The sequence below is a fragment of the Rhynchophorus ferrugineus genome, unplaced genomic scaffold (genome assembly GCF_030347505.1).
Source record: "Rhynchophorus ferrugineus isolate W39M unplaced genomic scaffold, kcgeb_rfMv2 rfM9, whole genome shotgun sequence".
Classification (NCBI taxonomy): Eukaryota; Metazoa; Arthropoda; class Insecta; order Coleoptera; family Curculionidae; genus Rhynchophorus; species Rhynchophorus ferrugineus.
This window is the reverse complement of record NW_027472588.1, coordinates 15,204,372-15,225,207: the sequence shown is the minus strand read 5'-3', so window position 1 is coordinate 15,225,207 and position 20,836 is coordinate 15,204,372. Positions and strand designations below refer to the sequence as shown.

General features: G+C 32.2%; 1 protein-coding gene across 3 annotated transcripts in view; it reads right to left on the bottom strand.

Moving 5' to 3' along the window:
* The window catches only part of LOC143203193 (protein sine oculis), a 76,030-nt gene that overhangs the window by 40,116 nt on the left and 15,078 nt on the right, over positions 1 to 20,836 (bottom strand). For 2 of the 3 annotated variants that reach the window (XM_076415327.1, XM_076415328.1), the window contains exon 2: positions 15,980 to 16,198. In XM_076415327.1, the coding sequence (XP_076271442.1) occupies positions 15,980 to 16,123 (144 nt within the window). In that variant the 5' untranslated portion in view covers positions 16,124 to 16,198. Of the gene's footprint in view, positions 1 to 1,550; positions 1,575 to 15,979; positions 16,199 to 20,836 lie in introns of those variants that run through there. The other variant, XM_076415329.1, reaches the window with a different exon arrangement.

Here is a 20,836-nt window from a genome sequence, read left to right as displayed (position 1 = left end):
TAGTCTCTATATCCGAAGTTTATTCAAAATAGCAGTGAACTCGAGCCATTTCAATTTAAGACGTCAATACGTCCCAATATTGCCGAATTTAACTTTGGTTAAAACACAGAGGTTATTTTAGGTTCAAAATAAATGAAGAAAAGTTTACTTTTTGACTTGTTGTTTGTCTGATTTACACGTAGTCTAATTTTGTAACAGAGATGATAAGAAAATAATTATTTTTTGAGTTATTAAAAACCATATATATTTCCTCGAATTCGTATTTAAATTAAGGGTGTTGGACACCGAAAAAGATATTGATATTTCGATATATCGGAGAAAAACAAATCGATATATTCTGCAATAGGTATAAAAAATATCGTTATTTTCCATAAAAAATATATAAGTTTTAAATATCCTAAAGAATAATGAGATATATGTTAAAGACCAAAACCAATTCTAAAGGTCTATTAAAAATTATATTTAATTTATTTTGAAAAAATATCGAAAAATATCGATTATATATATAAAATATCTAAAAAAATATCAATATATCGATATATCGGCCAAAAAAATAACTGCTATCTATATAAAATTTTCTGCATTACTAATTTAAATATTTATGTTCTCTTTATTGATTGATTATTAGTATAAATTATGTTAGATCATTAAATTTTCATAATCTTGCTACTGTGTGGCAATAAAAACACTTCCAGTGTAAGTTCAACTGCTTCCAGTTTTTAGCAATAAACCATTTAAAAATTTTTGAAGGTTGTGAATAAATCTATTAATAATTTTTTATGTGACGTTATTTACTTTGTTATAGTATCAATTCTATTAACTACTAAATTAAATGTACTTAAATATACCTATTAAATACACACACACTATACACTGGAGAACTTAAAAAAGTAAATATGAATTACTAGGAAACTTTAATACTAGTCAATTGTTTAATTATAAGTTTAATCAGTAAGTTTAATACTAAAAATAATTTGTTTAAAATATGCTTTATTACTAGCTAGACATTTTTGCTGATCTCTTAGATGTTTCAGAAAGTTGTACTCATTAAGAGCAAAATCTGGTGTGTCTGGTGGTCTTACAAGTTGAAGACGTAATGAACGCATCTTGATATGTACGCAATGAAGACCTATGTCGAGACTTCGAACAAAGACTGTTGTTGTTTCGCTTGTTTATTTTGTTTGTTGTTTTATTTGATCTGATCTGTGATCTGAAATTTGAATCTACTACAACAATTTCAAGTGCGAAAAGTCATAGGTTAATATAGGAGGACGATCCATATCTACACCAAAGCAGAATATTCATGGCCATAAAGATTATTTCCATATAATATGTTACTAAGTTACCAGAAAGATGATAAAATATTGTTGAAAATAATACAAAAAACTTTTAAGTATTATATTGTATCCATTTTATTCAATAAATGTATTTTTTAAATTTTAAAAATGATTAGAATACATGCTAGCACCTAATATATGTTTTGATTAATATATATTATTAAACTACTGGTAAATTTGAAATAGTAATTGGCGTAAGAAATAATATAATACCTGGATCATCAGTGGCAAAATAAACGTAGCAGGTTTGGTATTTAAACACAATCGACACTGACACTATATGAGCTAAGTGTTCGATAATACGAATAGTTATCAGGGAATTGCAAATTCTACTGTCGTCAAAAGTTCAAGTGCTTCTAGATTTTAGCAATAAACTATTGAAAAATTTTTGAAGGTTGTGAATAAATCTATTAATAATTTCTTATGTGACATTATTTACTCTGTTATAGTATCAATTCTATTAACTACTAAATACGCTACTAATTAAATATACTTAAATATACCTATTAAATACACACACACTATACACTGGAGAACTTAAAAATGTAAATATGAATTACTAGGAACGTTTAATACTAGTCAATTGTTTAATAATAAGTTTAATCAATAAGTTTAATACTAAAAATAATTTGTTTAAAATATGCTTTATTACTAGCTAGACATTTTTGCTGATCTCTTAGACGTTTCAGAAAGTTGTAGTCATTAAGAGCAAAATCTGGTGTGTACAGTGGGTGGAGTAAGACTTCCCAAAGAACTGCGGAACCAGAAATGACTGTCTTACAAGTTGAAGATGTAATGAACGCATCTTGATATGTACGCAATGAAGACCTATGTCGAGACTTCAAACAAAGACTGTTGTTGTTTCGCTTGTTTATTTTGTTTGTTGTTTTATTTGATCTGATCTGTGATCTGAAATTTGAATCTACTACAACAATCTCAAGTGCGAAAAGTCATAGGTTAATAAATATTTTTTATAAGGTATAAAGGTTTTTTCCATATAATATGTTACTAAGTTACCAGAAAGATGATAAAATATTGTCGAAAATAATACAAAAAACTTTTAAGTATTATATTGTATTCATTTTATTCAATAAATGTATTTTTTAAAGGAAAAAAATTATTAGAATACATGCCAGCACCTAATAAATGTTTTAATTAATATATATTATCAACGTAAGAAATAATGCAATACGTGGATCATCAGTGGCAAAATAAACGTAGCAGGTTTGGTATTTAAACACAATAGACACTGACACAATATGAGCTGAGTGTTCGATAATACGTATAGTTATCAGAGATTTGCAAATTCTACTGTCGTTAAAAAAATCCGTCCATTATATCGGAACAATGGAAAGTGGAAATCAAATGCAGAATTCCACAGCTATCACTGTTATTGCCGTTCATTATCGTTATGAGTAATGCGATATATTTCACAAAAGAGATACCCGATGAATAATGAGTATTGAACTTCAACTATTAAAAGAACAAATCGTTGTTGCGATTAGAGCGCGATTGATAAGGTAAGAATGGCTAATTCATTATCTGCTTTATAAAGAATCCTGTACAATATCATGTAATGAGTAATAACATCTATATAATATCAATAGATAATTTGTATAGAATTGCAACTTAATAAACTATAAAATTTAATCCATTTTATCATTAGCCTTGTAATAAATTATCCACAGAATAATATCAGTAACTATAGAAAAAAACAGTTCATCAAAATACATAAGAATATTATTTAAGATTTAAATCCTTTAAAAATATGTTCAGCATTATTAAAACAGTCTACATATCAAACCGATCCATTTTCACAATAGAAGCTATGCTGCATCGATCTGAACAAGTAGTAATCAGAAAGTGCTACGGTTGATGAGTACGGTGGATCTGGATTATCTATTCGAGCTGCAACAGTACCCTTCACAATCCTTGTAATGTGTGGGCCAGCGTTGTTTCGTAAGAGTATGGTTTTGCGTCTGTTATTGGTCTTTCTCTTAACTATATATCGTTCACTTTATTCTTAATATACTATACTTACAGCATGAGTATTCCGATTCGATTTAAACTATTATGTCTAAACTGAAACTGATACAATAAGTTGTATATTATTATAAAATACTTCTTAGGATATCGATTTTTACAGTAAATTATGTAAAAATCATCTACAAATTACAAAACATAAAAATTTCAGTGAAATCAGTGAAATAGTGAATATTCTTAATTTAAATCGATTTAACAGCTATAGAACATATCAAAATATTGCTCTTGGCTTGCTTGATTCGATCCTATAGCAATAAGTTGTAAGGCCAACATTTTTCTAGGTCTTTAGATATAGAAGTTATCAGTACGATAAAAATGGATCCAGAAAAAAATCCGGAGAAAAAAAGAAAATCCAGAGGTTTGGAAAGTTGTATCGATATTTATGGAATATATAATGAGTAGTAATAAGGCTTCAAACCTCAGAAAGTAAAAGGTAACTCTGGTATCACTTTTTTAATGTTGATTTTTTAAAATGTAGCAAACATTATAAACTAACTTACAGTTTCTCATATTTGATTGAATTCTGATGACATGAATGGTAAATGACATGTATTAAAAATATTTTAGAATGCCAAGGCTCTACGATGATCTGACAAAAGTGATTCTTAAATATTCGTCTTCCTCGGTCATAGCAAAAAAAGTATGTTTGCACATAATCGGGTTCTTTGGTAAACACGGTAAGAACAGAAATGGCTGTTTTTGAACAAACACTGTACCAACAAGTCGCATTGGTCGCAGTAGGCTTATTAAACAAAGGACGAACGTGTTTGAACAAACGGCGTTTGCAGTAGAGAAACAGTCGAGTGGGTTTATACAGGCAGCTTTCGATAACTTGCCAATTTGCTTTTAAAAAGTTTTTCTTGCGATGGAATACCGTACGCTGCTTCAGACAAATAGAAGTTATTTGATGAAATAAGCTTGTTAAATGAATAAAATTGTTGACAGTACTTAGTTGAACAGAACAGAAATTGCATGTCACTTAATCTCTCTATAACAGTACTAGAGATGATGTTAGATAATTAAACATACTGTTTATTGTGGATGGATTTTTTAAACATAACATGAAAAGTTATATTCAACAGATTGTACAGCACTAGCACTAGTTTACCCTAATTAACTCACTATATTTATAGAAAAATCTAAGCATAATTTATTAGAGATGAAATGTTTGGCCTATATTTGCAAGCCTTGTTCGGTCTTATCTAGTTTGGAAAGGAGCTTGCAGTAGAGAATCTAAAATATAGATTTATTTCCGGACAAGGAATCTCGGGAAATGCATGAAGACCTTTTTTAGTTACCAATCAGTATAGTGTTGCTAATAATTTCATTAACATAATGACATCACGGTGGCAGAGCGTGAATGGATCGAAATATACAATTATTGGTACCGGAAATTCCTTTTTATGAATCCTTCAGTGATTATATTTGCGTACTCAAGAGATTAATGGCACCCCTGTTTCTTGATGTACTTGGTTATTTCTGATATACTATGGGGAATTCAGAATGACATTTGCGAAGCATATAAAAAAACAGAATGCATCGTTACTTGGTAAACAAGGATTTTAATTAACTTTTAAATGGTATTTGGGATCTAAATTCACTGCATCGTTCTAAGATTGTTGGAACCGGAAGTATGTCCACTGCCGAGATCAGAAATAAGAAAAAATATTGATGGTTATTGGCTTTATGATATTTTACAAACTACAAATAATAATACATCGTATGTACCGAAGAAAATCAGAGTATTGTAATGATCTTTACAATGCCGCACAACAAATGATCAAAAAGGTGATGATCAAGAGATTATAGAATTTTAGCAACTTGAATTTGAATAACAGCACAAGGGCTGTAATCCTTTCAAGTAGATTAAAATTGGGCATGGGCCTTGCGAGTTAGTTTCAACAGTAACAAATATTGAATCACCAAATAGATAATGTACTTTGGAAAACATCAAATCCAGCAAAGCATCGGAATTGTGTTAGTGAAATAAAGTGATATATAAAAATAATAATAATTAAAATTAATTAATAATAATTAAAATACTCCAAGCTGAAAAAAAACATAAAGATTTAGATCAGGAACAAAAGTTACCTACTAATGATTCTCCAATAAACAATCAAGAGAAAAAGGTGTTATTTAAGTAAGTAATCGCAAAAAGGACTTCACATATACAAGAATGTGTCGCAGATCTTTATTTTTCGTATGTATAATCAACCCGATTAAATATACCAAATGAGACATTATTATTTTCATGTATAGTTCTTCTGTACCTGATTTGATTTAGGTTGTTGATTTTAATTTTACTATGATCTTAAACGAAGTTCATTTGTTTTATTATTTAGACTGTACTAAAAAACGATACAAAGACCATCTTTTGTAATTGTTAAGTATTTAAAAAAAATAAGAGCTACAAGTGGTTAGCTAATTTTAAAAAATGCCATTTATATTTCCATCGTTTAATTATCTTATCCAATTGTTAGATTAAAAGCTGTTCTAGTCGCTACTTTATAATCACTTTTCATCGTCCATTCGTCATACAAAGTACCTATTTTGAAGATACTAGTTGAAAGGTTAAGATTAGTAGTTCCCTTGATCTACACAGGAGAGGGACCAGTGCTCCTGAATCACTGACTGACATGGAATTATCGGTTTTCCAAATATGAATATACCAGATTTACAAGATCACTGGGTATAAAAACTTAATACTTTCAAAATTAGACCATTACCAAACCAAACTTACCATATAAAATATTTTTGAAGTCAAGTGATACATTTTTTAAGATGGTTAGGTGATATTGGAATGATATGTTGAAGATGTGTGTATGAGGTAGCAGAGGTGATAAATTTTTCGACCAAAATTAGTGTTTGGAGTTAGCGTTATTCTCGACAAGATTAATGCAACAAGAATATTTAAAGCAGATTTCTCCTATAGACAATTAATAGACCCAGTTTTCCACAACATCATGAAAGCTACCAAACTCTGTATAAAATGTTCTCCTAAAATACAGGATATCTGATAGCGCTGTATATCCACCGTTTATAATCGAACAATATGCTTAATGTTGCTACACCTCTACGCTGGTATTTTTTAATAATCTGACCGATCAGCACTACATTGCGAAAGGACCAACAAAAAAAGATTATTTATGACCAGTAAGAAAATAAAGAATGATTTACTTCAGACAAAATAGAAACATAAATAATGCCAATGCAATCAGAGCTGGTGAAAAACTACACACACATACACATTTTCGAAGACGATGAAACATGACGTCAGCGATAAGGACCGTTTCCATATCATCTGCAGAAAAAGAGAAATTGCCATCGCCCAGTCAGCGAGATGTGTCACCCACGTATTTTCATGCCTGCTACCCATTTATCATCCGTTGACTAGAGCTTTCGCGAACGTTACAGATCGTATTACCATCGGTGGGTCTCTGTGGGTGTCTGCTCGGCTGACCATTAGGCATTCTTGCAGTGCTCCTTTTTTCTTTTGCCCTTGGTACAATTTTGCTTCGGTATGGCCTAATACAAGCTTATATTCAAAGGAAGTTGGTTAATATAATATGAATAAAGGGTTATAGATGATGTTAAATGTGGGTACATAGATCTTACGTAACTTATTTAAAAGTATCTGCTATGAAGCTTTAAAATATTCTCCTCCTCTCTCTTACATATCTGTATCTTCAGAAAATCTAAACTAAATATTATGAAAAGCAAAAGTAGATAGCACAGAAATACTACAATGTCTAATAATTTTATTAAAATAGAGCAACGGAATATCAACTCGATGCCAATACAGGGTGTCACATAACAATTTATGCCCTAAAAATTTCAACAATCTGTTCAATGGGCACTAAGTATTTTTTGTCATTACTATTGAATAATTGACACGTTGATCAATTCAAATTCATACTTCATGTACAATTTTATATATTAATATTATACTAAATAGCTATAAAATTAACTGTTCGGAAAGTAAATTAAGATGTACTGGTACTATTAGAATACCTCAAACTCTGAATTGCAGGTGTTATGGGATTCAAGGAATTGTTTATTCAGAGAAATTGTTACTACTAGTGTGTTTTATTCATTTAGACTAAAGTGTGAACTTCGGGTGTATGGTGTGATGAGACTGGAAAGGAATTGTCCAAAATGAGCTCATTTCAACTAGATGAGGGAATATCTGGTGTATTCACTGTTGAATAAAGATATAATACTACTACATATTCCAATCCGCACCGAGTTATCTCAAAGGGGTTAAACGGCTTTCAAAATAGGCCTGGAAGGGCAGTTTTAATCATTTTTTATGCTAGATGGAAGGCATCACGGCTTACCCGAAAAAAGACATAATATTCTCGATACTAATGAAGCACATTTGATTTAAGAAAATTAATGCAACCCTCAACATAACATTTATGGAACTTTAACAAAAAAATTCCATGATTTTTTTCAAATACTGAGTATTTTGATAATAACCAACCACAGATAACCCGACACTAATACGGCCTTTACAGCTATCATAGAATAAATCAGATACAGACATGATGAACCAAGTAATATGAGAACCTGACATCTACACAATATTTATTTACTAATAGGCGTTGAGACACCATTTTCTTTTAAAACAGCTGCTGTTCTTCGCTGAATAGATTCATAGAGTGTTTGAAGAGTTTCCAACGGAATATTGTCCCATTCCTGCGATAAAACATCCGCAAATTTTGTCAATGATGTTAGAGGTGTAAATCTACTCTAACTCTAAGCTTTAAAAATCACCATAACGATTCAATTATGTTGAGGATCCGATTGTACTCGTTAGGGAAGAAGTTTGTGTCGGTTAGCACGATATGGCGCTCAAATCATAACGGAGGCTCCCCCTGCTTGTCTGTAGAAAGCAGGCAGTCCGGATCGTAGGCTCTTTGCGGTTGTACACATATGAATCCATCCGTTTGTAAGGAACATTGTAAACGATGATCCATCAGACCATACCCCATTCTTCACATTTCACCGATCGTTTAATGAACCGTTGCAGAACAAAGCGTATAGACTGAATTAAAATTTACAAAAATTGACATGCAAACTGAACAACATTTACGCGACGCATTAATTACACCTAAGTATTGCCAATATGTAACAAAATATACGAACCTGCATGGTATTCATATTATTTAATTATCCCCTGTATATTATTTTAATTCTTTGTCAATAACATTAACAGAAAATATTAGTTTTAATGGCTCATTGAATCATACTCAAATTAATTAAACCAATTCATTCACAAGAATTACTAGAACAATAACAGATAACGATCGAAAAAGGCCCATACCCCAAAATAAAAGTAAACTACATCTGCGGGGAGGGGGGGGGGGGGGTTACGTTCCGATAAGATAGCAGCGGTTGGTGAAACCGCAGTTGACGATGGACTCAGATATGAACGGATTAAAAGGAGAAAAAGATGTAATTTTGATAATATTATAGTTCAATTTATTTGTCTATTCATTAATGAAGAATCTATGAATTTAAGTATATTAGTTGCTGAGAAAAACATAAAATTAAAAAAAAACTTGTACATAGTACTCAAGTCATAAGGTTATATGGACGTTATATTATGATTTTTTATTTATTTTATTTATATATTGAAGGGTTTGTTGACTGGAAGTCCTCTATAACTATTATTAAACTTCATATTTCATTAAACTTCGTTCAAGTGAAGAATCCAGGTCCAAAACCAAATCCTGCAGTAGTTGAGCAGATGACAAAATCTTATTTATTTTGTTTAAAGTTAAAAGACCAAAAACGTAGTTGATTTTCCAGCTAATTCTTGAGCTAATCATTTAATTTATTATTCCTCTTCAGAGAGTGTATTGTCATTAGCGGCTAAAACTTTTCTGTTTTAACAAACAAGATCTGTTCAACACTGAAGATCTTGAAAACCTTCTCCATGTATTTGATGCATAACTTCTTAACTCACTGACTTCGGTTTCCTTGACTGGCAATTCTGAGATATCGATACCAACTTTCGACCATAGGTTTTTCCAGCATGCATTTATACTTGATGGTGTTGAGTCACTCACTGAATCTTTAATACTGTTTATGTGATGAGCAATATTAAGCTGTTTCCAACTTTCGGTAACAGTAAATGAAGAATCCGCTTCCATGCATTGTAAGATGCGATTGAAAGTCCGCCTGAAGATGATGTCATTTAAATGCTGCTATTATACCCTGATCTAATGGTATCTTTCACCGCGGTCTATTAAAAGTAGAGTGTCCGGATATTTGGGTAAATTGTCAATAAACAAAAGTACCTTAAATGGTAGTTATTTTGAGGCCAAATTCTGATTGGTTAACCTAGACATAAAACAATTAATAAACCAGTCTGTAAATAGCGTTATAGCAACCCAAGTATTAAGATTTGCTCTCCAAAATACAGACTGCAATAAATATTGTTTACACTGTTGGAAACTTACTGATAGATATGATTCTGGTGAAATAATCTAGTAAAAAGGTAGCGAAGATTATTTAATAAATTTTAGTGGTATTGACTTCTGATTAATTTCAGGTTTCATTAATAAATTTCCTAACAGAGTACTGAACAAATAATATAGGTAATAAATACGTTAATTTGTGTATCAAGTGTTAAAATGAATATTGTATAGAATCAGTTATAAAATATGTTTATAGAATTTTAATAGGGATACATGGGGCATAAGACAAAGTGGAAAGCAATAGATAAATGAAAACTATAGAAAACAAATTAAAAATGACTATCTGTAAGGGTGAAAACATACTCATATTAATTAAACCAATTCATTATTCACTGGAATGACTGCAACAAAATCAGATTACGATCGAAAAGGCCCCGTACCACAAAATAAAAGTAAACTAATAAACATATTTTACACTGTTCCCAAAACAGCTCTATCTGTATGCCCTCCCCCAATTTCTCGTTCGTCATAACAGCGCGCCATCATTATGTCTGATGCCCTGGTACATCATACGCGCGTCGAATCGGTGTCGAATTACGTGGACCGAAAACATTCGGCGGAAACGTTACCCATATCAACGAAAATAAAATCGAAAGTGGAACCGACGACCTATTTAAGTACGTATAACGTTCTCCGTCTGTTGAATGTTTGTAAAATAGGAATTCCTCTCCATGGTCTTTAAAATGGTTTATTGGTCTGTTTTCAAAGCGCTCGACGTATCGATTCACCGCTCACAGATCAAGCGCCTTCCTCCTTTCATTTATTTTGATGTTTGTTTGTTTTTGAGCGTACTTTATCATTGATAATAAAAGAGAACTAGTGAAGAGATTTTTTCTCGGTTTGTTTGGGCGTCGACGGCAGTTGATGAGTAACGTTTTTAACAACTTTACATAATATAAAAATAACCCAGTTGCTTCCAATTTTTTGTAATGTGTGTTTTGGCTGCGCTTGTTTAACCTGATGCTTATTACTCATTTATTGATACTAAGTCACACGATTGAGCAGAACGTTCAGGTAACGCATAGTCTATCCGAAGTATCAGTGAACTTACGTCATCAAAATGCAAATGCATTGCCTATTGCTATACCTAATAGGAGACCATATTTTCCTACTCATTTTATTCCAGTTATAATGGGGCCAGTTTTTACCAGTCAGTATTGGTACAATTAAATATTAACCTGCAGGAGTATTTATTGGAAATAATTCTATTGTGTTGCAGCCGCACTGAATATTAGTTCAAGTTTTTTATATATAAAATTCACCCTCGCTTTGCATTCTGTTGGAATAAAGTATCGCAAAACCAAAGCAATTTGCTCTCGATTGCAGGCAGTTTTCTCCAATCCCATCGAGCTATGAACGAGGGCTGAAAATATATAGCAAAATTAGTTTTTTTTTATTCAACATAATTCCCTTCAAGGGCGATACACTGATTACAATGAACCTCCAACTTTTTGATGCCATTTTTGTAGTACGCTTTGTCCTTTGCTTCAAAATAGGCCTCAGTTTCGGCTATTCATTCGACGAAAACTTCTTCCCAGCGAGCATTCTTTTGAGATCTGAGAACAGGATATAGCCGTTGGGGGCCAGATTTGGAGAATAATTATGTGGATGAGGAAGCAATTTGAAGCCGAATTCATAGATTCTAGCCATCGTTTTCACTGACTTGTGACACGGTGCATAGAAGCACCACTTTCTTTTTCATCACATCCGGCCATTTTTCGGTAATTTCGTTATTCAAACGGTCCAATAAAGCTATGTAATAGTCGCCGTTGATGATCCTTCCTTTTTGAAAATTATTCCATTCTTCCATGCGAATCCCAAAATACAGACGTCATCACCTTGCCAGCCGTCTGTTGCAGTCCACTCGGATGATTGTCGATTGGACTTTGGAGTGAAAGGAGGAGCCATGTTTCATCCATTGTGACATATGGACGCAAAAACTCGGGTTTAGTACGCTTGATCATCTTCAAATACTGCTCCGAATCATCAACTCGTCGTTGTTTTTGTTCAAAAATGAGCTCGCGCGGCACTCATTTTGTACAGAGCTTTCTTATACCTAAATGTTCGTAAATGATATGATGTACACATTTAGTTGATATCTTTAGAGTTTCTACTATTTCATTAAATTTCAATTTACGGTTATTCAAAATCATTTTGGGATTTTTTTTAATGTTTTCGTCGGTAACAACCTCTTTTAGGCGCCTTTTCACCAAATCTAAACTTAGCATACCAATCCTTGATGGTTGATTTTCCTGGGACAGTGTCCAGAAACTGGGCATCAAAACAAGTTTTTGCTTCAACTGTATTTTTTTCCCTTCAAAAAGCAATATTTTATCAACGCCCAAATTCATTTTTATCCATTTTTTTCACAATAACAAAAGTTGCTTGACTCAAAATACTATAATTCACAAACTAATGATCCGACAATTCGATCTTTGGCGAACTATTTTGCAGGTGAAAAATTGACCTTTTATCATGAGAAAGTCGATAAGTTCTTTTTTTATCAAAAACGGCGCATAACTTACCTAAATTGGATCATTCTAAATATGTTAAAAAATGGTGGTCGATTTCATGTAAAAATAATGCACTTTTTACTACTACTACTATTATTGACAAATATAATTGTCACTGTAACAGTTAAACTAAATTCTAGAATTGAACTTTGCCATGAAATCTTTATCCGTTTCCTTTGACAGTTAAGACTGAGCAGGATAGTTTTAGAAATATTAGAAGGTGGGGTCATCTATATATCTGTTCCGGGATTAATTGAGTGTTTGCTTCAGATCAATTTTACTGAATACTGTTCAAAATAGACTGTACTTATGGTAAAGTTAAAATATGTTAGGGTATATGATACTAACAGAACTACATTCTAGAACCAATATTTGGCCTTTATTATCCTTTATGGTCTTATTTATCCTTTATCAAAAATAAATGATTGTATAACATTTTCCAACATCTGAAGAAGCTGCTATTGCGTTCAAAATGCATTTTAGTGGTGCATTAACATTTATAAAACAGTATAGATATTCAACGAATATATTTAAAATCAATTTACTTATTATGATGATATATAATGGTTTTTGTTTTCAAATCCCAGAATATAAAAGACAACCCTTTATTTAATCATGTCGATCGTTTGGAGTAAATCTAATACACGGTTCTATTAACATGTTTATAGTTTTGTAGATTATTTATGTAGCTGTTTCTGTATATATCCGTCTATTAACTCTTTGGTTATTTACTTTCGTGTAATTAGGAATTATCGTTAAAGTTTCGTTTGCTGGATAATTCAAATGTATTTATTTTTTTAGATCTCGTATAGCAGCATTGTAGAATTATTCATTTACCTTACTAACGTAAATGATGAATTCGAACTTAGTTATATATGTAGAATTAGTGTTATTATGATAACTGGAAGCAAGATGTTATTTCATTTAAAAAAAATACAATACAAGCCCAATGATGTTTAGAAAGAAGATATTAGCTTCCTGATTATTGAAAGGTTTCAAAAATAACATATAGTGTTCATGACGATGGTGAGATAGTTTCAATTGTTCGATAAGAGATGAGCTATTAGAATTGTCAACTTATAAAAATTGTTTTATTTTATGAAGGTAAATATGACAGCTCATTTATATATTTATAGCTGTTTAAATATGACGTTTCATAATAGAAAAAATTTAATATCAAATAACAAAATCAATTCCAAGTAGATTTTAAAAGGTTCAAAATGATCTTGTTATTTTATCACTGTGGACGTAACTTCTGGTGTGACTATCACTATTATTCTGAATTATACCAGATCTAAGAACTGGTGTAGTGCAATTGGTCTAAATACAGAAACCCTCAAAGATCATCAAATGGAAGAAGTTGGCTGCCAGATAGCATTAAAACATATCAAGTTAAGCAATGCATGCCGTTAAGGTAAATTACTAAAAAGCAGGAGTAGTAGCAAAGATGATGATTTTAGTGATTAACTACATGCATCAAAAATGGAGAGAGTCAGCTTCCTAAACGATAAAAACAAAAAGCTTAACACCCTTGACGCTAATCATATATAAAAATGTGTTCGTACAATATAACAATACATGTGTTCATCAGGGTGTATAGAAAGATTTTATTAAGTAGGCTTTCTTTATTCCCCATCAAGAGATTGTATAATAGTTTGTAGAAACATATAGTGTTCATGACGAAAAATTTCTTTAGCTGATTGTTATTCTGGGGTGGAACTAATCCACTGCATTCTTTTGAGATCTGGGAACAGGAAATAGGCGCTGGGAGCCAGATCTGGAGAATACGGTGGATGAGCAAGCAATTCGAAGCCCAATTCATGGATGTTTGCCATCGTTTTCACTGACTTATGACACGGTGCATTGTCTTGGTGAAGCAACACTTTCTTTTTCTTCAAATTCGGCCGTCTTTCGGCGATTTTGTCGTTCAAAACATTCAATAACGCTATATTATAGTCTCTGTTGATGGCCCTTCCTTTTTCAAGGTAGTCACAAGTAACCTTGCCAGCCATCTGGTGCCCACACTTTAGAACGGTTTCATCATGTGTAGTCCACTCGGATGACAGTCAGTTGGACTTCGTAGTGAAACGATGGAGCCACGTTTCATCCATTGTCACATATCGACGAAAAATCTCAGATTTATTACGCTTGATCCTCTTCAAACCCTGCCCCGAATCATCAACTCATCGTTGTTTTTGGTCAAAAGTGAGCCCGCGCGGCACCCACTTTGCATAGAGCTTTCTCATACCCAAATATTCGTGAATGATAAGATGTACACGTTCAGTTGATATCTTTGGAGCGTCTGCTACTTCATTCAATTTCAATTTATGGTCGTTCAAAATCATTTTGTGGATTTTTTAATATTTTCGTCGGTAACAACTTCTTTTGGTCGTCCACTGCGTTCACCGTCTTCGGTTCTCATTTCGCCACGTCTTAACTTAGCATACGAATCCTTGATGGTTGATTTTCCTAGGGCAGTGTCAGGAAATTCGGCATTATGCCAAGTTTTAGCTTCAACTGTATTTTTTCCCTTCAAAAAGCAATATTTTGTCAACACGCAAATTCCTTTTTTTCCACTTTTTTCGCAATAACAAAATTTGCTTCACTCAAAATTTATACATGCATCTTTTGAGGGTTAGGGCTAACAAAAAACATTTGGATTTAATTCTAGTAGCGCCATCTACGTGTCAGGGGTCAGGAGTCGTGTCGGGGAATTTTTTATTAACCTGTTAAGAGCGACTTTTAAGATTTGCTGCCATTGTAGGCGTGCCAACTTTGTCCATATGGTCTTATTCGTTTAAACAAATAGGTCTGAATATAGATTCATACACCAATATCTTGTCATCAAAAAATATAATGAACTAATACTTTTGGCAAGGTGTGAGGTCAATATCGGGATGTAGAATGTCAACCGTTATGATGTCTTTATGAAATTTATGAACTGTACTATTTAAATAACCTAAGACCTGACTTTATATCGTTTTTTTAAATACTTGCGAGTATTTTGTAATTTGTATTTTTTTAAAGTAAAATATTTATTTTGCCCAGTTCTGTATATAAGAGATGTCATTTACAGTGAGATAATGTATTTAGAAATATTCTGCTATGCGATTTGAACCTACTATCATAATCTCAAGAGTAATAAAACAAGAGTCTAATAGCGAATCAGTTTTGTTACAGCTATTGAGTTATGCGCCAGAAGTTGGCATCTACTTGTTGAGATCCAAAAGAAAAACTTTGTCTAACAGACAGCATTTTAACTGTTACCTAACTATTACTGCATACCAGAGTATACGTAAATAAGAAGCTAGAGGGTGGGCTAAAAATATAAATATCAGAAATGTAACAAGCGTGTAATGATGGACGATGAAACAATTTTAGTTATCTATAAAATTACATATATAACTACCATTTCAAAAACATATGAATCTATAGAACCCTATTGATCTTGAATTATAAGACAAGTTAGTGGTGATTACGAACATTCTCTACAAAATCCTTTGATATTTGTTTATATTCTAAATTTTTTATGTTGACAAAAATGTCAGGCAAATTTTTTTTGAACTCTAAATAACATTCTGTCTATTTCCTCAGTACTTACCTCACAGACACAAGCAACTTGCTCCTGGGTGAAACCGAAGCTGGGTAACGGACTGTGCCTAGCTGGAGGCGGTGGCGAATAGGAGGGCGTGGTGACCGATACGGTTCCGGGGGCGGCTCCGTAGCCCATTCCGGCCGACAGCATCGTGGTGGGCGGTGGTGGCGGCGTCAGATGGTCTTCAGCCCTCGTTCATAGCTCGATGGGATTGGAGAAAACTGCCTGCAACCGAGAGCAAATTGCTTTGGTTTTGCGACACTTTATTCCAATAGAATGCAAGGCGACGGTGAATTTTATATATAAAAAACTTGACCATTTAAATTAAGAAACATGGGTATATTGTATGATATAATATATTACGAAACTATTAAATGTAATAGTTATTTAGTATTGAATCATAATTACAATATCAAATAATAAGCCATATTATTTATGACATTCAAATCTTTATGGTATACAAATCGCTAATTAATAAAATTAAAAGAAATAAATATATTACTAAAAGAATACTAGTACTTTTTTGAAATTAAAAATTAATATTTATGTAGTCTCATTAATTTTTTAAAAGGCAATATATCTAGCATACATTCAAACACATTTCAGTGTCGAAATACATATATATTTTGCATAAATTTAAACAACTTTTTCTTTCACTCAACGAAACTTAAGTTAAAGAAATTTTCTCGATGTAAGGACCGTCTAATTTTTAGGTTTATTTTCACAAACAAACACTTCATGACGAAGTCATGGTCTTTTAGTTTCTAATTGATTCAGTTTGGAACTGATTATTGTATCTTCCCTTCAGAAGGTAATTTTCTATCGAAATGTTAACAATTCACTATTTATTCAACAGTTTAAACTACCACAATCTGCGTCTGTGGATAGATTTCTCGATTGTGCATTGATTGAGGATCTTGGTGGAATTACTTTTTACACCATAACAGTTTTCAATTTAGAAGAGAAACATACATAATTGAAAGATAAGAGACAATAAATACAGACACAATAGTGGAATATTAGTTGTATAAATAAGAAAAACAATAATAAATATTAATAATAATAAATAATAAAAACATTTTAATTAAAACATTTCATAAATTATATGCATATTGTTACTAAAGCAATACAGTTACAGGATAACACGAAGGACATCTGAAGGATGAAGCAAACCAAACTACATGAACTTGAAAAGTGTGTAAGTGTTATTTTTAACTTTAGTTTTATTTTAACTTTGGAAATACGATTTGATGTTTTTTCATCCTATACTCGCCTTGCTTTTGTATTGATGCAAGTACAACATAATAGTAGTAATAAATTAATTCGTAAATTAATATTGAAGTAATCTGTCTAATGTACGCTGTAATTAATAAAAAATATTTATATATAACGCGACTCATACGGATCTGGTTGTTCAGTAAACAACAGCGTGTTTAGTCTATAGTCTATCCAAAGTAGCAGTGAACAATGCACTATAATATTAAAATAAATGATATTGTAACATTGCAACGGTTTGATGTCCTAAATGGATAGACTGTAGATGTGAAGTGAATAGATGTAAAGTAATGAAGTGTTTAGAGTTAAGGGCTTCGTTTATATTAAAACAAGATATGTTCAGCAGTATTATCCGTTTCCAGTTATCCGTAAAAACGCAATTTCTATCCTTTAAATATTTTGTTTTATATCCTACTTGTTCATAACTGGCGCAATTGGTAGGATTTCGGATTCATTCAATTAACCGAAATTAACTTGTCAGTACCTTATAAGAAAAGAAGGCAGGTTGACGTTGGATTGAAAACCGTCTCGCTGTTACTCGAAGTATTCGTTTAAATTGAAGATCCCCAAAGTACCTTTGTCATGAACTATTAGAATTAGCAAACATCCATTACTTATACATCGTCCATAGTCTTTTCTAGTACAAACATCGCAGTGCAAGGCTACGGGAATTTGGCAGAAACGTACAATCCAGGGTTTATGAATGTATATGTGTAAATTTGGGTAAAAACTTTGGAGTTTAGACGATTAAGAAGGACAAGCTAGCGGATGAAGGTACAAACTCGTTCGTTTTCTCAAGAGAGAGAATAGGTAGAATGATGGAGTGAGCATGATACACGACTATAAAAAAACAGTACGTTTAGATTAACTGTGAGATGTAATGAATGGGTGTTCTTTCCATTAAAATAAGTAGTTATCGAGCAAGTTATAAATCGTTTTAAAACCTATACGTTTCATAACTTATTTATTTCAGAAGTGAATAAATAAAAATGTATTTTGGTTGAATTGAAAAGGAATTTGCTTCATGAAACATGGAAAGGAAAATTAAATTAGAAGAGTTAATAACAGAATAACATGAAGGAACTTTCCACAGTCATCCAAAACTTTGAAAAAGACAATCTTATCTCTCTCTCTCTTTCTCAATATATCCTCATCTTAAAAGAAAAAATGATAAAAAAACAATAGCAGACAATAAGTAGAATGTAAGAAATAAGACCCGCATATTTTAAGATGGGCTTTAATTTTCCAAAACAAAAATTTTGCTGCGCCTTACTATTGAGAAATGCCTTTCGGCCTCTGGTTTTGTCATGGGAGTTGGTACCACGATTTCTACTAATTGTCTAGTCTGCATCAACTTGGCTCCTAGATTGTTTGTTATTTTTTTTGTTACATTTTAGAAGCGGTGCACTACCATTTCTGCAATCATTTCTTCACTAAATAACTGACAGCTTAATTTATAATCGTTCTTTATCAAATGTGGGATAAAAGGAACATAACGGAAGCGAGTTTATCCTTTATTCTTCCTGCAGGAAATTCACCACAATACTTTTAAAGGTTTTTAAAGATGCTCTTTAAAATGAATTCGATCTTTTGTACAATTTATTATAGCATCACACACCTCTCAAGCAGAAATTCTGTGATCAAAATTACTGTTACCTGGACGGTTGCGTTTGTTTTCTGGTGGCTCATGATTTATATCTGATGCTTCACTAACGATTTTATGAATATTGTTTCCAACTTGAATAATACTGCGTTTAAAATTATCAATAGCGTCCAGTAGGTTCGATTTTTCTTTGGTGCAGTTGATGAAGAAGGACATATATGAAGCTTCACATGACGGAAGAAAGTTAGCCAACAATTGAAGATGGGATTATTTAATGTGTAGTAAATAGAGCGTTCTTCATCCACAAACCCAATGATATAATTTCAATTTTCGTACACAACTCTAGTAGTCCCTGCGACGGAGATGCTTCTGTTCACAATTTTGATCAACTACTGTTCTGTTCACACTACTTGTTGGGGTAAATTATTAAAAATGCCAGGAATGTCTTATAGAATAGCCATTAATTATTTTACTTTGTATCGCAACTTTCGGCAGTCATCCAAATCTTAGAAGAAGACTGACCTTATTTAGACAGTTATCCTATCAAGATATCCATATTTAACGATGATATAATTACATAAAATTATAAAGGAGGGTAATAATACACATTTTTGTTTAAACTGCGAGATAACCTTAAACTTCAACTATTCTGATTTGTATGTAACGACCTTATTGTTATGTATCGATAGGCATCGTTGGCTGTTTTAAACAAAAAAAAATTAAATCGTTTTAAATTCAAAGAAGGGCGTGTGTATATGTTTTAAATATAATATCTAGTTTGTATGTATGCGGTACGTCGTGGGATATCTACATAAATAACTGCTGAATTAAGAAATCGACGACATTTGACAGCTGGTAGTTATTGCTATATGATTTGCATCGATTTACATTTCAATGGAGCTGAAAATAAACGCCTGAAATCGAAAATTGACACTTCAAATATGGCAAGTGTTGCAAAACAACAACGTATCGACGTCTAACCGTTTAAGTCAACATGCGTAAAGTGTAAAGGCAAATATCTTGATTTGGTACTATTACTGAATTTCGAATAAAACAAGGCACAGCCAATTAAGCGGGTGGCGTTAATACGATAAAATCACACTCTGACAACGATCTGATCTTAATTGAACGGGTACACATATTTCGAATCATTGGTGCTGTTTGTTAGGACCCATCGTAATCAATTCAATACGAGTTTAGCAATGTAATTATTATTTAATATAGACATAGTTAGGAGATGGCACCAGCTGATCAATATACTCTTGAAGAGAACACCATTAGTGTTGGGAACAAGATATATATCATAATTAAAAAAAAATGAAATACCCATAATAAAAAATTAACCATATGCAACACGCAATTCGCATTAAAATATATTGTATATCTTGTGGAAAAAAGTAATTTCAGTTTTTCTCAATGAAGAGTTTTAACAGGTCAATTGAAAAGTTCCCGGCCTGACAGATATATGGCGCTACTAGAATTAAATCTATATGTTTTTTAGTTAGCCCTAACCCTCAAAAGATGCGTATATAAATTAGACAGCTGTCGGATCATTAGTTTGTGAATTATAGTATTTTGAGCAAAACAACTTTTGTTAATGTGAAAAAAATGGGTAAAAATGAATTTCGCGCGTTGATAAAATATCGCGAAGTGAAAAAATACAGTTCAAGCAAAAACTTGGCTTGATGTCGGATTTCCGGACACTCAAGGATTGGTATGCTATGTTTAGAAGTGGTGAAATGAGCACCGAAGACGGTGAACGCAGTGGACGCCCAAAAGAGGTTCATATCTACGAAAACATTTAAAAAATCCACAAAATGATTTTGAATGACCGTAATTTAAAATTGAATGAAATAGCAGACACTCTAAATATTAAATATAGCAACTGAACGTGTACATCATATCATTCACTTTTGACCAAAAACAAAGACGACTTGATGATTCTGAACAGTGATTGAAGATGATCTAGGGTAATAAACCCGAGT